Source organism: Corvus moneduloides, chromosome 20, assembly GCF_009650955.1.
Source record: "Corvus moneduloides isolate bCorMon1 chromosome 20, bCorMon1.pri, whole genome shotgun sequence".
NCBI lineage: Eukaryota > Metazoa > Chordata > Aves > Passeriformes > Corvidae > Corvus > Corvus moneduloides.
Genome location: NC_045495.1, coordinates 819,464 through 844,740, shown reverse-complemented (window position 1 = coordinate 844,740; position 25,277 = coordinate 819,464). Strand labels below are relative to the sequence as shown.

The 25,277-nt window shown below is 44.1% G+C and overlaps 4 protein-coding genes across 8 annotated transcripts in view; 3 read left to right on the top strand and 1 right to left on the bottom strand.

Annotated features, from left to right (window-relative positions):
- Positions 1-25,277, bottom strand: part of NF1 (neurofibromin 1) — an 86,848-nt gene that overhangs the window by 22,263 nt on the left and 39,308 nt on the right. For 2 of the 4 annotated variants that reach the window (XM_032130216.1, XM_032130217.1), the window contains 8 exons: positions 24,638-24,741; positions 23,915-24,050; positions 20,876-20,938; positions 18,869-19,027; positions 17,947-18,044; positions 17,686-17,832; positions 17,060-17,206; positions 16,609-16,719 (listed from right to left, as the gene is read on the bottom strand). In XM_032130216.1, coding sequence (XP_031986107.1) covers positions 16,609-16,719; positions 17,060-17,206; positions 17,686-17,832; positions 17,947-18,044; positions 18,869-19,027; positions 20,876-20,938; positions 23,915-24,050; positions 24,638-24,741 — 965 coding nt within the window. The remainder of the gene's footprint in view (positions 1-16,608; positions 16,720-17,059; positions 17,207-17,685; positions 17,833-17,946; positions 18,045-18,868; positions 19,028-20,875; positions 20,939-23,914; positions 24,051-24,637; positions 24,742-25,277) is intronic. The other 2 variants (XM_032130218.1, XM_032130219.1) reach the window with 1 other exon arrangement.
- EVI2A (ecotropic viral integration site 2A) lies at positions 463-4,000 on the top strand. 2 transcript variants are annotated; one of them, XM_032130223.1, is made up of 3 exons: positions 463-604; positions 2,588-3,373; positions 3,459-4,000. In XM_032130223.1, the coding sequence occupies exon 2, from the start codon at positions 2,604-2,606 to the stop codon at positions 3,360-3,362; it is 759 nt and encodes a 252-aa protein (XP_031986114.1). In that variant the 5' UTR covers positions 463-604; positions 2,588-2,603; the 3' UTR covers positions 3,363-3,373; positions 3,459-4,000. The 2 variants fall into 2 exon arrangements, with proteins under 2 accessions (XP_031986114.1, XP_031986113.1); XM_032130222.1 differs by having other exon boundaries at positions 2,588-4,000.
- EVI2B (ecotropic viral integration site 2B) lies at positions 4,897-7,914 on the top strand. The gene is made up of 2 exons (XM_032130221.1): positions 4,897-5,643; positions 6,628-7,914. The coding sequence occupies exon 2, from the start codon at positions 6,659-6,661 to the stop codon at positions 7,496-7,498; it is 840 nt and encodes a 279-aa protein (XP_031986112.1). The 5' UTR covers positions 4,897-5,643; positions 6,628-6,658; the 3' UTR covers positions 7,499-7,914.
- Positions 8,980-12,846, top strand: OMG (oligodendrocyte myelin glycoprotein). Its single transcript, XM_032130220.1, has 2 exons — positions 8,980-9,193; positions 9,922-12,846. The coding sequence occupies exon 2, from the start codon at positions 9,928-9,930 to the stop codon at positions 11,227-11,229; it is 1,302 nt and encodes a 433-aa protein (XP_031986111.1). The 5' UTR covers positions 8,980-9,193; positions 9,922-9,927; the 3' UTR covers positions 11,230-12,846.

Here is a 25,277-nt window from a genome sequence, read left to right as displayed (position 1 = left end):
TGCATTTGCCTAAACCACATCTCCAGAGTTCACACAGCAGACAGACTTCCAGTAGGAAGAATTAATTAAAAATAAATTAATCAGTAGCTTGTGAAAATTTAAGGTGCTTCTAAATACCTGTCACTGCTCTGAGCTGTCATTAACTCTTCCAAGGCAAACAACAGGCTACATAAGAGCTGATAAATGCTGTCAGCACAGGTGTAGCTTTAAGGGTTTTGGGACACTTCTCTCGATAGCACCTGAGTGCAGGACAACACCGGAGACAGAACACAGAGCATTCAACTGCACAGGAGATTATTCTTCCCGTTACCTCCTGTGGTTCTGAGAGCTAAGCTGGGCAAGTTGGTGTTTTTCCCCCAACGTCTCATGGTATAGCTGTTACCCAAAGGAAGTGTGTCATCACTGTGGTTTTAGTTCCCCACTTAGAGCCACATGTCATCACAGTTACAGATTTGCCTAAAAAACACCAGCACTGCCCAAATCTCCCTGCTGTACACTGATGGTTGCTTGCATCCTAGGAGCAACATATATGCACAAAGAAATCTTATTGTCAAAGGACTAAATATCTGAAACACCCATGTTCTGTTGACTACATCTTGGCAAGGTAAGTACACATTTTTGTTCTCCTATTTTAAGTTGTACTTCAAAGTTTCCTACATTTCATAGAAAATTATATGCAAAAGTATTTTTAAAGGAGTTCGAGTAACTCAAAAATAGTAACTGTAGAAATATTATCTCCAACTGAATGAGGGAAGCTGATAAACTGTATTTTAGTCATGTTAAAGGTTATTCACAGTCAGACTCCTAGGCATTAACAGTGACAGTCACTACTTAGCTCTGTTGTTCCTGCACTGCAGATCTTGCTGGGTACTGAGACCCCATCAACACCCAGACACAAAGGGCTGAACTAAAAAGAAAACCAGCTCTTTAAAGACCAGCTCATTTGCTCTCATGGTTTCAAGTGCAGCCCTTCACACCATGAGCCCACTGATTTCTAAGAAAAGCGCATCTGGTCTGGAAGCCCACAACGAACACTGGGCTCAGTGTGCCCCGGGCAGAGCAGGGAGCTGCACCCGGGGCAGGAACAGGAACACTGCATCGTGGCTGTGCTGGCTCTGCCTGTTCTGCTCAAAATAGCTGAAATATTGTTTAAAAACCCCAAGGTTTCCTGGGTTTGCTTTTCTTTTCCTTTTCAAAGTATGCCACAAGGCATCACTCAGGTGACTTCTACCATATACAGACAAAAATGATACCTGAGCTGTAGTTTGTGACTAAGATGGTTTCTAGTTCAAACTGAACAAACAGGATTCAGCTCAGGATGGAGAATAATTTTATGTTACGGGTGAACTGCAAAATTAAAGACACAGATCTTTTGTTGCTCCCTTGTCGTGCAAGGAGAGATCCCCTTACACACCAGGTGTATCATCCCTGCCTTCCCTTCATCTGGGCACACACCAGGAACATCACTTCTCTCATTTTTCATATTTACACACACACACAAGCACACTTTGTTACCTTTACAGGCAACAAACAAATTTATTCAAGAACAAACATAAAATTAACAGCGTTACTTTTGGTCATTCTCTGCAGCATTTAAATTTGCACCAAGCAGAGGGTCTAACAACCAAAGGAGACACTTGGATCTGTTACTAGAGACAGAAGAAAGACACTGGTGGGACACCAGCCTCGCCCCGGGAAGGTCAGGAGCAGCCTGGCCCAAGCAGCAGCAGTGCCTTGGTCACTGCTTGGCTGAGCTGTCACCCTTAATTTGAGGTTATTATCTTAGTATCAGACCAACCCCACTCTCACATTCTTACCCTCCAGACAAATCCAACAGGTACAGATTTGAATACCCCACAAATGTGAAACAGAACATATGAATAATTACTCTCATTTGCATAATTATCTGTGGTGTTTTAAAGAAAATGTCACAATCTGTAGCATGTTTGGGAGAAAAATACAAGAAGTACATTTGTGATAAAGAGCTTCTTGTACAAAAAAGAAGAAAAAATAAGAGAACAAAGATTTTCCTGGGCATTTTAAAGTACTCCAGACAGCTGTGCTAGGAACTAGACACAATTCACGTAAGTTACTGGTGTCACTTACAGGAACATTTTGGGTTCAAGTTTTTCCCTTGCCCATCTGTTACCTGCAGGGTTCCCCTGCCCGCCCCAGGGGAACTCAGGGAGGTGAGAAGCAGTCAGTGATCTGTAACCTCCTCATGGTCTCTCCATTCTCCGTGTAAAAGCAGAAGTGATGACTGGGTGTAACATGGGCAGCTCCAGAGAGGAGGAACTCCCAGAGTCTGCCCTCACATCACGAAGCACTCAGTAGGAAACACTTTTCTTTCTCTCTCTGCTCCATGCTCTTTTTTGATCTTCGCATGTTTTCTATAAACTTCAAACTGTCAGAAGTTTGAGACAATCTATTCTTTCACAATCTGGGCGCTTGAACTCATCCTCCTACATCCCCCCAAAATGAGGCCAAGTATTTTTCATCAAAAAGGCTGCTATTCCCCGAGAAGTCCAATCCAAACCTCTAAGAACCAGCATTTGCTAAACTAACACCATAATTTGTATTTTTGCAGGGGACTCAACAGGAAGATGAAGACCAAGAGATGCAGTAACCCACACCTGGCCTTCCCTGTCATGATCATCTTCTGCCTGTGGCTGCAAACAAGTGCAAACCACACCGGTTACCCTCAGCTCAGAGATGAAACCTGGAGTCCCATCGGCCAAAACCTCAGTGGGAGCCAGAACAGGACAGAAGCAAGTACAAATTCTGCTCTGAGCCTCAATTTCAGCAGCCAAATGACTACTTTTGAAATGAAAAGTACCCTGCCATTCTTCTCCTCCACAATGGCCCAAAATTTAACTTCCCCTGCCCCGAGTGCAGTTTCCACCACTGAAGGATTGGGGACCAGCAGCAAACCCAAGAGCCCAATGACCAAAGAAACCTGTGACGACAATAAGTCTCTCATACTGATTTGCTTCATTATCATTGCAGTTCTTGTGCTCATCTGCACCTGCCTGTTTCTGTCCACAGTTGTAGTAGCTAACAAAATGTCCTATCTCAAAAGAGCCCAGCAGGGCAAACGCAGGCCCAGGACCAATGGTGACCTCCTGGCCACCAACAGCTTATGGCCCATGGCAGCAGGAACGTGGCAGAGGATGCCCAAGGAGACAAGTGGAACTGAGCTGATAATGCAGGAGCTGATACCAGGGAGGGATGCTGTGAACCAAAGGAAAACCAAAGATGAAACTACTGAGAAACTCACCAAAGCAGCAGATAATGAACAAGACAGCAAAGAACCATCCCAGTCACACAATCCCATTTTAACCAATTTTGTAGTTGAGATTTAATTCACACTCAGGTAAAAATTCATCTTTTCCCTTTGTTACACTGTTAATGTAAGGCAAAAACATGACTTTCAAGTAACAACAAGAATTTCCCCTCAGGAAATGCCAGAGTTTAGAGTTTTTCTACTGATGCCAGTGGGAATGCTGCAGCCATGTGTGGATCCAGAAGGCAGTAAGAATGTTAAATAGCTTTCTGTAAGTAGTGTCAACACTGGTTTTACTCCTTTCACCAGAAATCAGGGTGACAGAAGCTGATCAGGATAAACCAAAAGGACAGAATCTGCCCATGCTCAAAGACCACGGAGGGGAACAAGGGACAGACTGTCAGTCTGACCACCACACTGAACACTAAGATGCTGCACAGGTATAACCAAGTTGCTTTTTAAAGAAAACCATACATTAGTCACAACTCTGATTCAACCCCTGATTCAGGATCTAGTCCCTCTCAAAATGCCCTTCTGGATTTTCCACCAAGAATGTCTTAAACCAGCCTAATTACATTTGAAGCAGACTGATTTGAACCATATTTATTGTGTTTTGACATTGTCTACGAATAAATGAAGTTTGTAGTATTTCCTAGAATATGAGAACTTGTTCAATTTGTTATCCTCAATAAACTTGCAATATCAGTTTCTAAATGACTTACGTGATACTATTTCTCCAAGTCAAAATGCTAGAAAAAACATGACCAGGCACTTTGGAATGTTATATTCCTGTAACATTGGCTGAGCTCAGTAATGGTCTCTGATGACTCGCTGTGATTTCTGCATCATGGAAATACACTCCACTTTCTCCTGACACCAATAAGAACATGCCAAGAATTTCCTCAAGCCACAGCCACTTTTATTTTCTTTATTTTCAGAGGCCTGACCGTGCCATAATTCCAGGGAGGTGCCTGTGGCTGCTCTCCCTGCAGCAGAGCTTTGCTGTTTTAAGAAACCTGAGAAGCTTTCCACAGGCTGCTCCTCGGGCTGTGGAAACTCTGTTGCGCTGTGGTTACAAGTGCTGAGACTGCACAGCGCCAAAGCTCCAAACATCCTGTGCAGCTGTAACCAACAGCTGTGACGCGTGAGATGGTTGCACGAGTTTGAGATGACCAGCATGACTGAATCCCCCACCCCAATTCCTTTAGATCAGCCATTAATTTGGCTGGCAGGGCAGCTACAGCAGCAGCAGAGGCAGGACCACAGCACTGTGGCAGCCAGAGGAGAGACACAGCTCAAAAAATGCAACTGCCAGGCTCAGAGGTGGGTTGTGTAGTGAGGAAAACGAAGCTGGAAGGAGTTTGCATTCTCAGCCTAGAACTGGGAATCAACTACAGGGGTTGAAGAGAACAGGGAGGAGACAAAGAAATCAGACAAGAAACACTGAGTTACTGTGTGAGTATGTGATCAGGATGCATGTTTGCTGCAGCAGCAGGCAGAGTGTCAAAGAAAGAGAAGCAGCGCAATCAGAAGAGAGGCACAACAGGAAGGGCAGCAGCGGAATCTGTCAGTAGCCACAGGCAGAACACAATTGCAAAATGCCACAAGGACATATCTGGTGTGGGTTTCTTTCTGCCAGGCAGCCTTTCCAGGCAGAAATGCTCCAGGAGACCAAAGAGAGCAGCTTGAGTTACACTCCATGGAATGGACAGGGACAGACGGGGGAAGCAGCTGCACAGAGCACAGCCCTCCGTAGTGATGGCAGCAGGTCCCAACTCTGTCCACAGAGAAAAACAACCGAGCGAGTAGGGACAGGCTGAGGGTGAAATCAGATTTTGCCCTCTGCCTCTTGATGCAGCTACACAACAGAGGATGTGTAAGCAGCCAGCATCCCATGATCACACAGCTTTCCATGACTCACCAAGGAGCCCGGGGTGGCTTCCCACTAACCACAGCAAACCCACCACTGGATTACATCAGCAACTCAAATCCAGCCCAAACTTGCACACTTTTTGATTCACACAGAAGAAACTCTGACTATTTTCTACAAAGACAGGCAAACAGGTATTTAAGAACTTGCACATAAACACACGGAGGTGCCACAAGCCCATGTTTATACGAGCCCAGCCGTGCTGGCAGAGCAGGAGTTTGCCCATAGAACACACGATCTCCGAGATAAAGAGTCCCCGAGCCGCCCGGCGCGGACGCTTCCTGCCAGTGTTGGCAACTTCCTCTCTCTGCACAAACTTCAGCATGAAAAGAGCCATTTTACGCTGTCTGACTCTGAGCACACTGAGCCCTCCCGAGCCTTCAAACAACAAAGTCAGACGGTGCTTGCTTGAGAGAAGATAAATGTACAGGTAAGGATCAACTTCAAGTATTAACTCTATTTTGAAAAGAGGGGAGCTGGATAAAAGCTGAATTGAATCATTTTAACCCGTTACAAATCTGACAGTTTAGATCTCGTCGTTCTCGAGTCATTAACTTACTGCTCATGTGTGTTTACACTGCTGCATTTAAAATTTAATTTTGCGTATTTGTAAACCCATAAAGACTCATGCATATTAATTTCCCAGAAATAGCTTCACAGGACTAGCACTATAGTAGCTAATGAATTAGCTCAAATTGCCTGAAAGTGACTTCAGAAGGAAAGTAGGGGACAGATTTTATAACATTTATTTCATATGGAGACATTTAGAGAGCTGAACTCCAATCAGTACAGGGGAAAAAAAAAATCTGTTTCATGCCAACAACTCAACATTTGCACAGTCTGCATGCAGGAGTTTATTTATAAAACGCTTTGCCATTAGAATGCTGTGTCATTACAGCATCAGTACTTGGAAAACTTTTGAATATTTTGCTATGCTGAAGAAAGATGAGAACAGGAAATAAAAGTTTAAAAGAATTGTAAAAGAGCCTTTCACTTCTGTCTCAGCTTCTATCACAACAAGCCATTTCTTCACTTCTGACAACCCTGTCTGTCAATGCTGCAGAGTTTGTTCCAGGTCCATAACCAGTTACATGATTGACAAAGGCTATTTTGAAACCCTGTGAGGACTGCTCTGCCAATGTCTTTTTCTGATAAGGTGAAAAAAGATGATAATAAGCCATTACCTTCAAACAAGTCGCTTAATTAATACGATCGATAATGTTGAAAATCTGCTGTTATTTGTAAAGTCAGTGACAAACCTGCTGATCATGCAGATAGGAACAGACTTGAAATGTGAAATATTGGTTAGAGCGTTATTTTCACTGTGATGGTATTAACACAAAACTGTCTGGCAGCAGTAAAGTGCAAAAATGCAGTTTGCAAGTTACCATGTTCTACCTCTTCCCTGCAATAGGAGAGGACACTTGTGAAGAGGCTGGAGGGAAATGGCCAGCAACCAGGTCATGCTGGTTCTCTTCTGCGGGGAGATCTGGAGATCCCTTTCTGCAGCAGCACCTCACCACGCTGCCATGACTGAAAGCCACAAATACACCACTGCCAGGAGTCCAAGAGCAGACAAACTCATTTTCTACCAACTGCAAGCAACTGGGCCCAGTTTATACCAGTCTGACACATCCCTGGCTGTTACAGAAACCCAGGCCTTCCCAGGAGAGAAGGATGCCGGGGATGGCAGCTGGGTAGCAGCACTGATAATTGGCATAATTTTGATTGGGATGATGCTGGCGATCATTGTAATTCTTCTGTGGAAATGCTGCATGAGGCCTGTTCTGGCCGAGTCCCATTGGGCAGGCCGGTCTCCCTTCGCGGATGGGGATACGCCAGATCTCTTCATGGACTCTGACCAGGGCACCAAGCGTTCTTCAGTCTTATTTATGTTGCCTTGGAAATTGAAACAAGGCACAAACTTGCAGGAGGACCCGACTGTCCCAGAGAACCCACCCCAGCACACTACGAGTACTGAGAACGGGCAGCTGCCTCTGCCGGCCGCGGGCTGCTCCGGAGCCGGCACGGTCCCAGCTCCAGCTCCTGCCTCAGAGCTAGCCAACACTGCAGCTGACCCCTGTCCTCCCCCAGACACGCCACCCGAGTCCTCCGACCTGCCACCACCCCCAGACTGGCTCAGGGAACCCACCGAGGAGCCCAGCTCGGATCCCAGCAAGCACTCGGCACTTCACTCGGAAGCAGAGGAACCACTGCCCCCACCACCTGAGCTACTGATCCAGGCCATCCATGAAACATTGCCCCAGCCAGAACACTCTTTGTAGACTGCCAAATTAATTTCCAGAATAATTGATTTAAGGAAAGTGTGGAGTAACTTTCAAAAAAGTGAAAAAAGGAGAAGTTGATGCAGGCAAGTGAGGCCCTAGCATTTCTTTGGCATTTCCCTGGTATTTCCCAACTTCAGCTTTCACAAGAGAGAACAACTTGCTTCTGCCTGAAGCAAATTTCTGACTACAATACAAATTGTGCCCTGTCATCACCCGTAACTAGAGATTCCAGAAGCCAGAGTACACAGCTGTGTGTGCCAGCACAGCCAGACACAGGTAACACACACATGGAGATGTCAGAGACAGCCCAGCTTCCGAGGGACTTGGCTTCTCACCAGGGTTTGCTCCACTGGGCTGTCCAAGTGAATGCAACCAATTTCAGTTCCTTTCAATAAAGCTTTCTGAGTTAAAGATGTTTTGGTCACTTAAAGCCCAACTGAATATTTGATTAGATACAGAATGCCCTCAGTTACTAACACAGACTCATTTCATGGTTCATAGATGCCAGATTCCTTTGAACTCCCAGTGTCCAAGTGCTTTACATGCTCCTCTCTGGGCCCTGAGCACAGCTCATCTCTTCCACACCAGCCTTGGCTGGGCTGACTGTTGGGTGGGAAATAGCAGGCTGGTATTAGAAGTAAATTCATTTTAATGGGTTTTTTTTACCCGTGTTAAACATTTATATTTATAGAAAGAAGCTGCTAGATGCTGAAGCTAGCTTTCCATGAGAGCTGTGCAAAATGGCAGAGTTTGGAGTTCACCTGAGGAGGGAATAGATTTGTGGATGGAGCACAGAGCACAGGTTTGCACACAATAAACTTCAAAATTTTCAAACTACCACTAATAAAGAGCAGTACATTATGCAAATGCAATTCCAGGCTGCTGTGCATACAATGGCTACAGGAAAATATATTTTCAATTTTCTTTACAGTTTACATAAGTTGTGTGATTTGGTATGCCTAAAGAATAGCATTATAATTATATAAAGATTTTTGTAAGGCTCATTGCATTACACCCTGTTAAAATTAACAGCACTATAAATGAAACATTATAAACGCTCTCACTCTCACACTGCTTTTAGAAAATCCGATAGAGATTTCCCGTAGAAATCTGTAAAATCCTACAAGCCAAGCTCTATTATACCTGACAATGCAGTGATAGCCTGATCCAAGGAACAGAAAACAGAGCATTTTAAAATTATGAAAATATATTTTGGCAGCATACCTTAAAAAAACCTTAAGCTAGGAAGCCTAAGTTCACATTAACCTCTATTACAGGAGGAGAGGTTAACAGAAGGCAAAAAGAACCCAAGTTAACCTGACTTTTCAAACAGAAACATGAAGTGGAACTGCAGCCCAAGCTGCCAGAGCCTGCGGGTGTGTTGGGGGAGCCGTGCCTGCAGGCAGCCTGTGCTCGGAAGGCAGCCGGAGCTCAGCAGGGCTGTGCAGCAGGGAGGGAGCACTGCTCCCAGCCCAGCCCAGCCCAGCCCAGCCCTGGCAGGTCGCTGGCAGTGCTCGAGGCCGGCTCTGCAGTGCCCAGAGGATCAGGTGGTTGCGGAGCCGGGCGCAGCCGTACGATGCAGCTGAGACAAGCACAGCCCCCGGCAGCCTCTGGAGCTGCTCTCCAGAACAAGGCGACCTCTAAGCTCCAATCCATCACAGAAACGATGTGCTGATACTGCAGGACACCACGGTAAGTTTGCGCTTTTTGATTTTACTCACAAAAGCCTACTACCAACTCAGAGGTGGAAACGGGAATGGAATTAGTAGCTGATGACAGATGCTTGCACCAGAAATTTGCTGCAGTGTCAGAGATTTCTTATTAACGGCAACTCGGGTTCTAAACGTGTGTTTCCAGCTTTGAGATTGTAATTAACACTGTAAAGAGGGAAAAATGCTACAGTGCATGTTAGCATGAACACTGGAATTTGGGTTTCAAGCTAAATTCCTACAATGTATTTTAACCAATTTACTTAAGCAAACAGCATGCCTGGATGGGGGGGACTGCTACATTACTGCAGAGATTTGTGAAGATCCCGTTGACAGCCATTTTTTCATCCTCTATAAATGAACACATTATTCCAAACATAATATAGGCTTGAAATCACTAAAAACAAGAAGCAGACATTGTATAACGTTTGGAAGAGACTTGCGTTTTCGGAAGAAAGCCCTCATTTGAGCTGGAGGGGGAAAGGGAGATGAAAAAAACAAGTCTCATTCTGCCAGACAACATGACAGGCTGAAGGGATGCTTTGTGAAGTCTCTCTTGAACAATTCTAAAAAGGACCGTGCCACAAAGGGGGTTATTGATATTTTTACTTAATTTCTCCTGCAAGTGGCCATTGCCAAGACAACCCTTATACAGAGATGAAATGTATTACATGGATTTAAAGGGTGTCATTTTGGTATATTTATTTCCAGGCAACAATGGAATACCACATATTGAATACATCTACCTGTCTGCTGGTCCTTCTGGTTTTCATACCCACTGGTTTGGGTATCTGTCCTTCTAGCTGTAAGTGCTCAGGAAACGACAGGAATGTGGACTGTTCAGGCAGAAACTTAACTGTACTGCCCCAGGGACTTCAAGACAACCTTACATATTTAAATCTATCCTTTAACCAGTTTGTAGATCTCGATCATCAGCTAACGAGGTTCACCAATCTGAGGACCCTTGATATTTCAAATAATTGGCTCAAGAATGTTCCTGCTCATCTGCCCAAGTCTTTATGGGAATTATATGCCACAAACAACAACATTAAAGTTCTTCAGAAACTTGATACAGCTTACCAGTGGAATCTTAGAGTACTCGATGTTTCCAGGAATATGGTGGAAAGAGCTGTCCTGATCAACAACACACTGAGCAGTCTCAAGTTTCTCAATCTCAGCAGCAACAAACTTTGGACAGTTCCAACCAATATGCCCTACAACATAGAGACGGTGGATCTATCCAATAACTTCTTGTCCCAGATACTCCCAGGAACACTGGTGAGACTGCAACACCTCACAAGCCTCTACCTGCACAACAACAAGTTCTCGTACATTCCTGACAAAGCTTTTGACCAGCTCTCCCAGCTGCAGGTAGTAACTCTGTACAACAACCCCTGGTCCTGCAGCGATAACCAAAACATCCCTTACGTGCTGCAGTGGGTGCAGGGCACAGCTGCCCATGTCGTGGGGGCCCCCTGTGCTGACCAGCCCTCGCCCTGGGCGAGCACCACGCCAGCCCCCGCCCAGCCCACGGCCCTGGACTCCAGCCCCATGATCAAAGGCACGAAGGCAGCAGACAGGGAGACTTCTGCCGTGGCACCTGAGCCCACCAAAGTGACCAAAACGCACAAACAATTTAAAGCCAAGGAAGTCACTCCCTTGGCGACCCAAAGCCACCCGGTTCTGTTCCCTGGCACAGACCGGCCCCTGCTCCACTCCCCCGACGGCCCCCAGGAGGCCGCAGCCACACGCACAATCCACGTCCAGGACCCCACCGAGGGCAACGCCAGCCTGGCCCCTGCCACGGGATCCTCCACCACTCCCATGACTTTAAGCATCACCAGTGGAATGCCAACAAACTACTCCAAGATGCCTCAAAGCACAACCGCTACCTTAAGGAAGGAGGAGGCCACGCCGAGCGCCCCAGACGCGCGCGTGCCCTCCTGCGCCAGCCGCTGGGAGATGGGGCTGCTGCTTTATCTCGCAGTGCTGCACGCCATGGCCCTGCCTGTGGACTAAGGGCTTGCACCTCGTGGAAATCACTGAGGTTATTCCTCTGATCACAGCTGGAGTTAACACATCCAGCTGAATGAAAGAAATTCAAAGTTCTGACTCTGATCTAAAGAAAGTAACAGTTCTTAAAGACGTGCACACTAATGTCTTGATACTAAGCTGCTACTTATTTTCATATGTCTTAATTGAGTACAACTAATCTATTATTTTGTTTTTAAAAATGTGCTTTTTTTGTATTTACGTTTTTCGTTTTACTTGCACAGAATAAAAACATCAGAATTTTAAGTACTGATTTTATGTATGATTTTGTCATTGAACAACTGGAAAAAAACAGAAGGCCTGTATCATATCTGCATTGTCTTGCTTGACTTGCCAGTGAGCAATTCCTGTAATATAGCAGCACAGATTCTTCGTAAGTTATGATGACATGCAAAAGAAAGGGAAAAAATAAAGGAACTAAACTGAGCTGTTTCACTAATCAGAAGTTATTCCTGAGCAAAATCGCTAGCATGTATATCTACGTTTGCTTCATATGTATTAGAGTATTTTAAATATGAAGAACAACAGTTTTGAATTTAGGAATTAAATATGACAATGCCATGATGTCTGCTAAGAGAGTGTAAACTGAGAAGGCAACATGGTCCAGCTTCAGCATGGGACAGTGGTAGGGGCTGGTATCCTTCTGCTCTGGCTTGACTTAGACACTGCAGGCAAGTTATTGCTCTCTCCATATTAAAAAAAAGAAAAAAAAAGATGAAAAAAAAAAGAGATAAAAGCAGAGAAAAATGCCAGATGTTCAATGCCGTGACACTGTCAAACACCAAGGAGTTATCTACCCAAATTAATGACCTGGAACTCCTTGACTTTATGTCAAGTGACATCCTGAAATGTTAATATGTTCTGCTTAAGAGAATACTACCACATCAGCCAGAACATAGCAAACTACTATCAGTAAAACGAAATACCAGCCCAATCTCTAACACAAGTCATGTAACAAATTAATTAAGCAATTAGCTGGCGAGCTGTCATCGAAACAATCCTGATTCTTGTGACTTCAAAGAGAATGAATTCAGTCCATGGCACTGAACATGCCCAAATCCCTGCTTTCTAAGGGCGAGCATGGAAGCTCTTCTCCTCGACATCTGCACCGTCAGCCAGTAGAAATAGCTGCACGCATGGTTCTGTCCACTCTAGGAAAATTATTTAAATTATGGCAAAGGTACTTGATATACTACAGATGAAGTTTTGCAAACAGCATGAAATGAAAACTGAAGAACAAGTTAATTGAAAAAGTATTATCCACTTAATATTACAGATCTTATACAATGTTTTCCATTCATTCCAGGCCATTTAATTTCCAGTTACTGTAGCATGAGGGTGCTGCAAAACCCAGAAAACCTCACAACTGAGACTGGAGTCGTCCACCTGTTTCTCCTAAGGTGTCAATGGGGGCTGTAGATCATTTACAACCACTGGTATCAGAGAAATGACAACTTTCCAATTGTGAACAGCATTTCTATAACCGGAAACGTGTTTTAATTTCTAACAGTAAATGTTACACAATGGATTTGTACAGTTGTTTCATTGGCATTTAAGTAAAAATAAAGTTATGTTTGTATTGAACTGAACTAGCAACTGTGCTTCTTTTCAAATAAGCAGAGTACTACCAATAAATACACAGCATTGTATTATACAATCCTGTTTAAAGCAGACATTTGCTGCTTTATCAGACCATCGTCATGCCTTATGGGGGAAATTATGGTCGTATTAAATTGCATTATTTAGATACTGATGTATCTCTAATACTGTTTAGCAATAAGCTGATGAGATGATCTCAACACTGGGACTATCCTTTCCCTTCCTACCCTTTAGAACTTTGAAACACTGAAAATGTCTCTGCTGCCACTCTCTTTGGACAGTCCTTGTGTTTGCTAAGTGCTGGCTGACTGTAACACAGCCCCAACCTAATTCCCATGCTCAGAACTCAGCCATTCCCAGAACTGCCTCATTCACATGGCCTCATCCCACGCTGTGGGTCAGATGGGCTTGCAAGGCAGGACTGATCACAAAATGAGGTGCTGTGGCTGAACTGCTTGATTTGAGGAAATTACGGGAAATACTGCATGTGCCTTTGCTGCAGAATCAGTATAGGATGCCAAATTCTATTGCCTTAAAAAAACCTATATGGAATCAACTTTAAAGGGTCTGAGAATGTTTCACCCATAATGAGATAATCTGGTGACCAGCAACAGGAAATCACTGTTTTCCAGAGGTTATTTGGGGCAAATTGCAAGCCCCCACCCTAAAGGACTTGCTATCCAGACTTCCAACTCCTCAGCATGCTAATAAAAGCCTGGAAGTGGAAATGGGGCTGTGGGGTTTTCCAAAGGCACGTGCAGGATTGGGAAGCTGGATCTCAGACCCGCAGCTGGGTATGAAGTGAGCTCCAGGGCTGTGCTCCCTCCCAAACCCTGCCTGAGCTGTGCAGCACCAGGGCTTCTCGCTCAGACTGCTTTCAGTAAGGCAGACTGGAATTTAGGCTTCCTGGTATTTTTCTGGAATACGAATGAGTCGATAAGGCAGCAGGGAGGAGGCAGAAGCGTGGGAGTCGAGCACTTGTTGCTGGGCAACTGCGCAGCCACTCTGAGCTAAGCCCGAGGGCCTGGGTTTGTAAACACGCTGCGCACTCAGACCTCCAGAAATACAAAATAATCTATTCTCGGTGAAACTGGTATCCACAACAACTATTTAGCACTTTAGGGCCATATTCAAAATACCCAGGAAAGCTCTGGCACACCTCTATTAGCTGTGTGCTCGCTCTGGAAAGGGTAAAATTGCTGTGGGGATTGCTGCGGTCTGCAGCAATAACTCAGAGGTTTTATTCCTATTAATTAGTTTGGGATCAGCTTTAAAACCTAATGGCAGTAGTTCAGGATCAATATTTATTGATTTATGGATCATTTTAGTAACAGGGTAGGGATTAAAAACAGAAGAGCACTGGCTCCAGAAGCTGGGTTGTTGCCCAGGAAACAAAATGTGAAGATAGATGACAGAAGGAATTAAATTTCACAGCACAAGAAGGACATAAACTGATCCAGATATATCAGTAAAATGACTCAACAATGCCTTAGCAACAAGATCTCAAAAAAAAACCAAAAAAAAAAAAAAAAAAAAAGAAAGAAAGAAAAAAAAGAAACTCGGAAAAAAACAACCCCAAAAAACACAAGCCCTCAAACAGCCTGGCAGCTCCAATCTAAACCATTTTTCTGCATTTCACACCTTGAGAATACAACACCTGGCTCAGAACCAGACGACAAACACCACAAATAAGCTCCACTTAGCCACATCCCTATGAAAAGAGACGACGCCAGAGCATCATCCCAGAGCAAAGCCCTTCCTGCTGGTTTGAAAGGCAGCCCCGCCAGGACGACTGAACTGTGCAGCTGCTGAAGAGAAAGGTAATAACTCACCTAGCAGCAAGGCTCATGTCAAAGAACGACAATATTTTCATTAATATCCCACACCTGGATAAAATGGTCAGAAATCTGCTCCTTCCCACTCTCTCTGAAGGCAGGAACGCTCGGCTGACTGGACCATGACGGTTTTGCCCAGGGAGGCAGCTTGGGATAAATTACTTTTTCTGCTTTTAAAGAAGAGGGAGGTGAGCTAGGCCTAGCAAACATGTGGTGCAAACTTTTGTCTTGATTTACTTCCAGAAATTCTCTTTCTCTGCAGGTGAAATAACCATTTCTTGCTCTGCAAACGAAGGAAACACTGCATGTCAGGTCTGCACAGAATACATAAGGATGCCTCGGATCACTGCCAGGCACAGACACTTTTTAAGATGGGTTATCACTACTCTGCATTTGTATGCCTAATTTCTTGTCTGAACAAGGCAGGATAACAATACAGGCATTTTGTTTTACTTGACATGAAATAAGACTCTGTCTAATGGAACAAAATGGAGAAGAAAAACGTGGCAAGCAAACAGAGGTCTTAATGAGAATTCAAAAGACTGCCTTCGCTTCTAACTCTGTGTGTAAGGGGCTTAAACATTAGGGATCTTGCTAAAAAAAAATATAAATTTTAAAGGGGGGGAAAAAAGCATCCAGGCTGCCCTTGAGCAAGCCCCTTCTGTCAGCACACCTGCAGGTTTCATGGACTGTTGTGTGACTTTTGAAGACAGAAAATCAGGACAGAAGATAAGTGATGCTACTCATCTTTCAAACCATCCAAAGAGACGAGGGTGTTGAAAATGAAGAAAAGTTTAAGGAAGGCAATTTCCCAAGCCAAAGGAGATTTGTAACTCAACCTACAGAGTAAAAAGCACTGCTGAGCCTAGTGAAAAATTTTGAAATTTAATGAAATTAAGGATCTAAAATTGTAATTAATTGAAAAAATTGCACATGCCTGTTGGGTACTACTTTCATTAGAAACATGCAATTTGAAGAGTGACTTGTTAACACATTTGTGCTGTTTAAACTGTTGGATACAGAAGAAATGCTGCTAAAGAAGTGGTTTCCTGTGCTTGTTTCCATGTTCTCACATCAACTCCAGGGCTCTGCAGAAGGTTCAGCACTGAAGACAGCCCCTCATGACAACAGGAAGTGGCCCCACCAATGCCACTGCCACCCAGGGCACCACAGCCAGCACAGAGCACAACCCACGGAGCAACCCCAGCATGCCCAGGCAGGGCTCTGCTCCCAGCCCCAGCCCAGCAGGAGTCCCCAGGGCCACAGCCCCACCTGACCGTGTCACAGCCCAGCACACCAGCTGCCAGGGTACCCGCTGGCATCACCAACCAGCGCCCACCAGCAGCAGAGGCACCAGGAAGAGCCAAAGCAACCCCAGGAGCTCTCCCAGCACTGGTGCCTCAGGCAGCTCCAGCTGTAGCACCAGCATAAACCACAGGCATAGAATGCACCAGCAATGACCAGGCCATGAACACCCCAGGGGCTGTGCCAGCACGCCAAAGTGCCTGGTGACACCAGCACTGGAGAACTCCCAGCCCTGGCAGCTCTCCCACGGCCCCCCGAGGCAAACCAGCCTCCCCAGTGCTGCCAGCACACCTCCACCAGCAGCACCTCAGCACAAAGACCAGCTTCAGCAGCTCATCCAATCCTCAGAGCTGGCTCTGACCACACCTGGGGTGAGCACAGGGATCTCCCTTTCCTTAACACCTCTAGGAATTACTCCTGTCATGGGTGTAATTACTATGAAATGACAGTTTTAGTTTAGGAAACAACTCAAAAATACTGTCAGCAAATTTTAACAAAGAAGCTATTTTCAGACTTTTGTTTGTTACCAAGCTGGTGTCTCTTATATACACTTGACACCTCTGACTGACAGGTTCATTTCAGATTGGGAAGGCAAAAGGCTTCTTACCGCCGAGCGATGTAGTAGAAAACAGGATTGCCGACTTTGGATGTCCCAGCTTGGTAGAAAATATTTAATGTTTTCAGTGCTTTGAACTCCTCCTTTTCATGAACCTGATGCCTAAAAAGTAATACATTGACAGCAACTTTCACAACTGCCTTTCAAACAAATTTTAAAAATCCCAAACCCTCTTTACTTCCATCTCTAAACAAAAGTATTGAGTTCACACAATCCTGAGCCTTCCTTAGGTCACATGTTACTGCCATCTTTGGTTCTCAATTTAGTTTTTTAATTAAAATCTACTCAGAAACCTAGAAGGTTTATGTAGCCTCAGCTTTTTAAATTCCTCTTCAAAACAGAGAGTCTTGACAGCAGAGAGTCTTAAGAACTGCTGACACCTCCTCACACGATAAAGTCTAGAAAACCACATTGTGTGTCCCCACCACAATAATCTCATTACCTTGTCATAAACTCTTCAAACTTGGAACTAGTGAGATTTAAGCTGGACCAGTGTGTATCTGCCACAGGTTTGTGCTCAGGAGGCCCCAGGTAGGCAAGAAGCGTTGCCATCTTGTCAAAAGGTCGTCGCCCAACAGCCTTGTGGTCCCTAAAACAGCATGTTCCTTGTCAGGAGAGTCCTTCTTTACTCAGCAATTCCCACTTTTTTGCCCACCAACCTTCCCTCAACTGCAACAAGCTGGATTTTCATTTTTAAAGTAAGTATGAGAAATCTTTGATGATGACTGATATTCTTCTCAGTAATAACAGAAGCATTGGAGAGTATTTAACAGCTTTAAAATGAGGGAGGGGAGATTTAGATTGGCTATTAGGAAGAAATCCTTCCCTGTGAGGGTGGGGAGGCCCTGGCACAGGTCGCCCAGAGAAGCTGTGGCTGCCCCTGGATCCCTGGAAATGTCCAAGGCCAGGCTGGACAGGGCTTGGAGCAGCCTGGGACAGTGGCAGGTGTCCCTGCTCATGGCAGGGATGGGATGGGATGAGCTTTACGGCTCCTTCCAGCCCAAACCATTCCAGGATTCTGACACCTTTCCCCTCAGCACACCCCTCCTCGCAGGCCTGCAGCCTCACCTGTTGCTGGACAGGTACTGGCCGATTTTCTCCTGGTTGTTCCAGAGCAGGCGGTGCAGCGCCAGCACGTTGCCGTCGCTGATGAAGGACAGGCTGTGGTTGACGGTGTCGCTGGCCGGGCAGTCGGACGCGATGTCAAGGAAAAACCTGCATTCCAAAGCAGGAAGAACCATCGGTGTGGGAGGGAGAGCAAAGGGCCGTGAGGGCACTCGGAGCTCTCTCTCCACACACCACAGCCCGTGTGCCGGCCCCAGGCCGTACCTTCGTGCCGCATCAAAATTGCTCTTCACAAAGTCATTAAAAGGCCGCATGTGCTCCTCTTTTGTAAACAGCACGTGGTTGGCAATACTCTGAAGGATCTAAAGGAAAAAAAGATGGCAAAAACACACAAAGGTTTAATGTATTAACTGTTACAGTAATTAACACAAATATTTCTGCCAGTGAAGTTAAACTGGCAGAAACAGTTTATTTTCACTTGTTTTCTTGAGGTTTCACAACAAAAGGCCAGTAAGTCAACTAATTTAAAACACATTCACTTTCAAAGTCTTTTCTTTCACATACTTTTAAATACTAGCAAACCAGTTCACTTGTTCATTAACTTTAAACTAGGAAAATAAATCATCTTTCAAACCACCAGTAAGTTATTAACTACTTCTCCTGGAACTTAAGACGTGTAAGTAAAAGCAGTAGCGCACCCCTATTTAAAGAAAAATACAATTTCTCAACATTTACAATGTATAATACGCACAGGCCACAGAATTTGTATGCCATCATTAAACTTTTTTTTAAATTTTTTTACAAGAAGTATGACCAAATGAGATTAAAGACAGCAAAAATTCCTTCTTTAGTAGTAGGATGAGCTTGATCAATGCTGGCTGCTGTTACCCTCATTGTGCTCACAGGAACATCAGTCTCTTTGTTTGTTTCCCAATGAGAAGTTCAAGAGAAGGGCTGGAATTCCTCTCTCTTATCCATCATTTTGGCAAAGTGTTTGTCCCCATCCATACGTTGCTGAGAGCTCGAACAATGCCACGATGCATAAACGCAGCACAGACACTGCACTTTCAATAAACGTGAAAAAAACTCCCGAGTTTTCCTACATTTTCTCATACTGGTCAAAGAGCAGTATACTGAAGCAGGTAGAACATAAAATATGGGCACATAAAAATCTTTCTGGATTCACCTTTGACATGAGCTTCAGCCCCCGCTCGATCCTGGGCGGGGGTTTCTTGTCCAGGATGCCCGCCTCGTACGGGGACACGATGGCGGGGTTGATGAAGCGCAGGAACATGGCGCTGCCCACGGCCCCGATGCTGTTCTGAGGGAAGCGCTGGCTCACCACCTGTGCACGGACAATTACACACAACAGTCCTGCATTAAGCAAAAGGCAAGGGCTGAGAAAAGCCTTGCATGGCAAGCCAAGCCTAAGCATTCCTTCCACACCGGTCATGCTCAGCGCATTGGAGTGGGACTCTCTTGCATCCCAGAGAATCAGAACAAGAGGGAAAGGAGTGGGGCTCTCCGACAGCAGCTGGCTCTCCCTCAGCTGCTGCACAGCTCCCTTGGCAGGGACATGGCTCCCAGAGCTCCTGGCCACGTCTCAGAGCTGACCCCACGCAGGGCCCTGCCCCTGGAGTGCCGCAGCCCTGGACTCAGGTGTGCACTGCCCTCCCCCAGCACAGGGAACGCCTTTCAACTACTGCGTCCTTTCTCTGTGTGTTTGTAACTCCACAACTGAGCCAGGAGCCTCTCCAGCAATAACACTGGTGCTGTACAGCTTCAGGAGCAATTTTCAATTTGTGAGGAGGAGCTATTTGCAGAAATGCCCTTCAGAACCATCATCTGTCCACAGCAGGACAGAAGGAGCCAGAGCTAAATGGCCAGTGCACTCCTCTGCCTACACACACACTGTGTAAAAGCACTGAGCAGATTTAAAATATTGTCCTTTGCCATTCAGGAAAAAAAAATAATTCTGAAGATGTTTTAAGAAATCTCTTTTCTGTTAGGAAATCAACTGTTCATTAAGAGGAGAGTTGTTCTTTGGATATCTTTCGTTTAACTTTGAAAAGTTAAAGACAGTTTCCTGACAAAAATAAAGTTCTTAGGTATGCAACGTGGTTTTACAAAACATCAATGTCTGTATGTGTATTTTGTAATGAGTAACAATGGTTAATCAAAATGAGTCAGGTTCTTCCTTTCCACAGAATAAAATTAGCAAGCTTGGTATTATCATCACGTATAGTTTAAAATTAAAAAAAAAAACTCCAAACAAATCCCAATTTAGTAAAATACTTCAAAACATAACTAATGCAATTTCAGATCATGCTGCTTAAACCAGATAAAGCCATTAGTAGAAAATACACCAAGAATCACTTTGGTTCAGTAGCAACTCCAGTCAGTTACCGTGTGATGCAATTACTGATATTTTCTTGTAAAATACTGGTTTGCCCACAGCTTTTGCATTTTAAACATGATCACTATTCTGCTCAGTTACAGCAAAAATAAGAGAGTATTTAATAAAAGTCTAAATTTCCATTCTGGTTGATTCATAGTTAATATTTTGAGGTCACTGCCAAAGAAAAGAGTAAGTAAAGAGTAAGTCTGAACTTTTAAAGTCAACATTCTAAAGCAACCCACAGATCTAAACTAACACAGCAAGTTACTTAAAATGAGAAATCTGCTTTCCTCGGGAAATAATACAAGTGCTAAAGTTGGGGTTTTCTTGCTTAATCACAAAGCAAACAAAAGAAAATGTGTCAGCAAAAAGACCCACGAGCCTCTTTCCAGTACCCCACAAATATTAATTGTTCTTTGCCCAGGATGCAAGCTCAGGTTATCTGCCAGAGTGTTAAAGCAGCTCAAACCCAGATTTTTTTTCAAAACCAAAGAAAACATTTCTCTTCCACAATTTTTTAATCTGAAGATGGTGGCAAGGCTAGAAGAGTCAGAATATTAAATACTAAGCAGTATTGTTAAAAATGTCTCATTTACTCAAATAGGCACACAGAGAATATTTTAAATCTAACTTAATTCCAGTGTTAATTGAAATGAAAGCTATTTTGTGCCAGAATTAGTAGAATGATTTTACAGTGAGGTCAAATAGACTGAAGTGAAGATATTTTGAACAAACAGCAAAAGATTTCTGTTGTGTTTTGAAAGAAATGGCTAATAAAAAGGTCTCCAAACTTACTGATTTTTTGTTTTCCTTTTTTTCTTTTACGGTAGCTTTATTCAGTAGAGAGTGGCAAGTTGCCTACAGAACAGAGATGAGCACAAACAAGTCACAGCACCAACTACATACAGCAACAAAAAACCAACGTTGACTTGTACATAAATTACACAGTAAAATGTAACAAACATAACCAACAGAAAATGAAATATATAAACTAAAGACTGATGATGGAGTTTTTATTCCACAGTTTTATTACATCTTATTTACAAAGCATTAAATACAAAACAAGCAAATGTTGAATTTCAATCATTTCTACTATTTCTGGCTAGATTAAAAGTCAAACCACATCAATGTGCTCATGATACACGATCTTGGGCCTTAAATGGTGTACTCAGCTTTCAAATGTATTTTACCATCCCCAAATAATTTTAACAGTACAAATAGTAGTGTTATACCTTTGAAATACATTACTTTTTAAATTAAATTTAGAGTTTTAAATCTTCCCAATGTTTCTCTGTGTGTCCTTCAATTTGGTTAGACCTGTGAAGCATCAGGGTTATTACCACTGTGAGAGGTAACTCTCTGGACAAAGGAAGAAAAAAGCTACAGCCTATGTTAATTTATTGGAGATTTCCAAATCAAGAGATCTGACTTGATTGTGCTTATTTCTGCATTTCACTGAGATGCAAAGGGACCCACCAAGAAGACTCCAATTCTGTCCTATTCCCGCAGGATCTGAGCAAAGCCCCAGCCCCTCGTGCCCTGCTCCCCAGCCAGAGGTGCATCAATGCTCCCGGGAGCTGGGACGGGGCTGGGCATCCCTGGGAAGCCTCCAGCAGCACCCAGGGCTGGATCCCAGCCAGCCTGCAGCACTCAGCCACCTCCAGAGCATCACACTGGCACTGGCAGAGAGCTTCCACAAGTTAAGGATGGAACAGAATGAAAAGCAAACACCGCAACCCAAACCAGCCAGTAAAACTCTCTGCTAAGCAAGGTGAACTGAAACATGTGCAGGACCTATTAATATTTAACCAGTGGCACCTCTGCCAACTTTCCCTGTGTAATTTCCAAGAGTGGCTTCTGGAGCAGTTGTACACACACTCTACTCACTGGCATACTGCAGCTAAAGGAAAATTTCCACCTTGCTTTCATAAGAAAAACCACATGTATGGTTGTGGGGATGAAAGAGCCAGCACAGATTCTCTGTAGGAGTTACTGTGAGCATGCTTGTTCTCACATCACACTCCTGAACATACATTACCTGTAAGGAGCCAGGCGAATCTGTCCCAGTAGCCAGTTATTGATGTTTCCAAAGGAAAACACTCACTGGGCTCTGTTCCCAAAACAGAAACACCAGCCAGCAAAGATACCAATATCCAGCTAAAGACACCGATCCTGTCAGGTTGCTACAGTGACTAAAATCAGCTACTGATCATTTACAGAACACACCTGGTGAGCATTCTTCACACACAGTTACTTTAAAACTCTAAGCAAAAAAAACCCCCACAAATTCAGCCTCATTTACTCTCACACTAGTGGCTTGGGATGGAACACATTCCCCTTTTTAAAAGGGAAGTTATCTTAGAAAAATCACCTATTTGGTTCTTACGATAAAAATGGATTAATGCCCCCAAATCAGATCTTGTTTGTACTTTCTTTCAGATAAAGGCCAGACTTTTCAAAACTCTCTGGAATCTTAAGTACAGAATGACTAACACTTTGTGATGAACAAACACTTGCACAGAAACCTAGTTGTTACTAGAAACAGTTAAAGTAGTAAATATTGAAGCTAAATATCAGTTAATACCACTTGTATACCTGCCAGTAAATTGTCTCTTTTGGGAACAAATTACCCTTATTACCACACACAGTAAAGGCAAGAATAAAGCCAACAGACTTGGAAAGGCTTCCATGGAAGAATCTTTGGGAACGCCTTCTGGTGAGCACATTTTAGAAATTCCATTTTACGTAGGAATTACCAATGGTTTGCACAGAAATAATTTCTACCAACATACCACTGAAATGGCAGTAATCTGATACATCCTGGTAACAGCACATAAACCTAATTCTGGGATGAGGTGTGGGAGAATGTAACATCCAATAACAGAAGGAACAACCAAGGCTGTGTGTGATATTTTCAGTAACACTCAAATATTCTTCTAGTTGACATCTGTGACACCGTGGCCATGAAAAAGACCGATCTGCCCACCTCATTTGCTGACTACAAAGACCAAACACATCAAAAAACCCCCAAGTCACTCTGCCACCAACCCCAACACAGCCACAGTCAGGAAGAGAAACCGATGGCTTCAGAGGCGTTTTACAGAGCTGTCAGAGTAGGAACAAGGCTCAGCATCTGCACACCTGGTTCAATGCAAGGGCTCACAGGAACAACCCCAGACCACAACAGTTCCAACACACATTCCTTGTTCTCACTCCCAAGCTCTGGGGATTGCAGCAGCTGCCCTGATCACCCAGCACTCCCTGTACAAATGTGACTGGGGAGGATTTTTGTTACTCATTAGTTCACACAGGTCAGAAAATCCATTTGTTTGGCTTTGCTTTAGACCTGAACACAGACTGTGGCTGGAAGGCCAGAAGTAGCTCTTCCAGAGCACTTCACTGAGATCACAGCTCCAGTATTCCACCAGGCACAGCATTTCTGTGACAGTCCTCCAACTGGACTGGAAACTGTACTCCCTGTGAGCCCCGAGGGAACTCCTACTCGGATTTTTAGCAGCAGCTGAATCCATCAGAAACACACAAGGAGACCCAGCAGGACACAGGGCTCAGCAGCCACAGGACAGAGCAGAGGAGATGGGGATGGAGGTCAGGGAACCTGGGTACTTTCAGTCACCTCCTGATTACCAACCCAAGCCTCAAAACACCACTTAGCCCCTGTGTTCAGACTTGTGTCATTTAACAAATGTCTGAGAAGAGTCTTTAGAGATGCCCCCTGTGTACAGCACAGGGGAAACTGCTGGAAAAACAAACAAACTGCTGGAATTTCACAAACCAACCCCAAAGCTTAGGTGCAGGCAACCACTGCAAGCATACCTGGTATAAACAATGGCACACACTGCGCAGCTGGGGTGGGAACTCCGAGGAGGAACTAATGATTGCCTGAAAAAACTTGTCTGTCATTTGCAAGAGACTCCGCTGGTTCTCTTCAAGGCTTTCTGTGGGCTCCAGCCTGAAACAGACCCACACAGGTATGACCAGCAATCAAACACGACACAAGCTGCACTTACATCCTTGGTAAGAACCTCATTTCATCTCTTTCTTATGAAAATACTTGTGATCTTTTACACAAAAGTTTCCATCACTATTTTAACCCACATAAGGTACAAATAAAAGGTCATGTAAAACTCAGTAAGGAACAGACAGCTGTAGGTGGGATTCTCCCAGACCATTTCATACAACATGCATACACAATTCCAACTGATAATTGCATTATCAGTTTCATGATGGTTTATCTGAAAGGAATTTTTAAGGTAGACACAGATACTTGATGGTTAAAATATCAGTTAGAAGGTCTGTCTTTGGGTAAGCTACTTAAGAGATGAATACTTATAATTTTTCTAAGGGTTAGAGATAATTTAAAGCAATAGAGCAAGAGGGCTGCAGAGGCAATTAATGTGTCTGGAACAGTGAGAGGTACAACAGTATGAAAGCATGAGAAAAATATCTGCAACAAGGAAAAAGGAATCCTATTAGAAACAATGACTGGGAATCATGTTTACAGATAAATACATTTGCTGCTCGCCCTGAATCTCAAACCTTGTTGGATCCACCTCAAAGCTGACGTGCTGCCACTCAGGGGATGTGATCACAGTCCGCAGCAAAGGTTCCAACAGCTTCTGCAAATATGTAGCACCATAGACCTGTGTGCAGGGGAAACAAGAACAGAGGCCAGACTGACACAGCAATTCACAGGAATGCCACCAAGTTCTGGAAGCTTTCAAGAGCCTGAAAACACTTGATCTGTTCTGGCATAAACCAAATTCCTGTAAAAATTTGGGTTTGCATATTATAGTCTCATCCTCTGGAACACAACTGAGATCAATTTCTACAGGTATTTTAATTAATTTCCGATTTAGAGAAAACTAACAACGATGCTAACAAGCAGGGATTCTTTCTTAGAGCACTGACTCCACACTTCCCCTCTGTTTGTACACGTTTTAAACTGAAATGGGAGCACAGACAAGACCTCAGACTTTACCAGGAACAGTCTTCCAGCTGGCACTGGCCCAGAATCACTCATATAATTGAATTAGTCAGAAAGGCAAAGGGTTAGTGCCAGGGGGATACCTACTTTTTAGGGGCCTGAGCATAAGTTATCTACAAGATTCAGTTCATGAAATGTTAAAACAGAAAAAGAAAACTACCTAAACTTAACAGATTGAGAGCTGAGACCAAG

Excerpts from the sequence above, each read along its gene's own strand:
- EVI2A (XM_032130223.1), top strand. The coding sequence starts at position 2,604 with ATGAAGACCAAGAGATGCAGTAACCCACACCTGGCCTTCCCTGTCATG.
- EVI2B (XM_032130221.1), top strand. The coding sequence starts at position 6,659 with ATGGCCAGCAACCAGGTCATGCTGGTTCTCTTCTGCGGGGAGATCTGG.
- OMG (XM_032130220.1), top strand. The coding sequence starts at position 9,928 with ATGGAATACCACATATTGAATACATCTACCTGTCTGCTGGTCCTTCTG.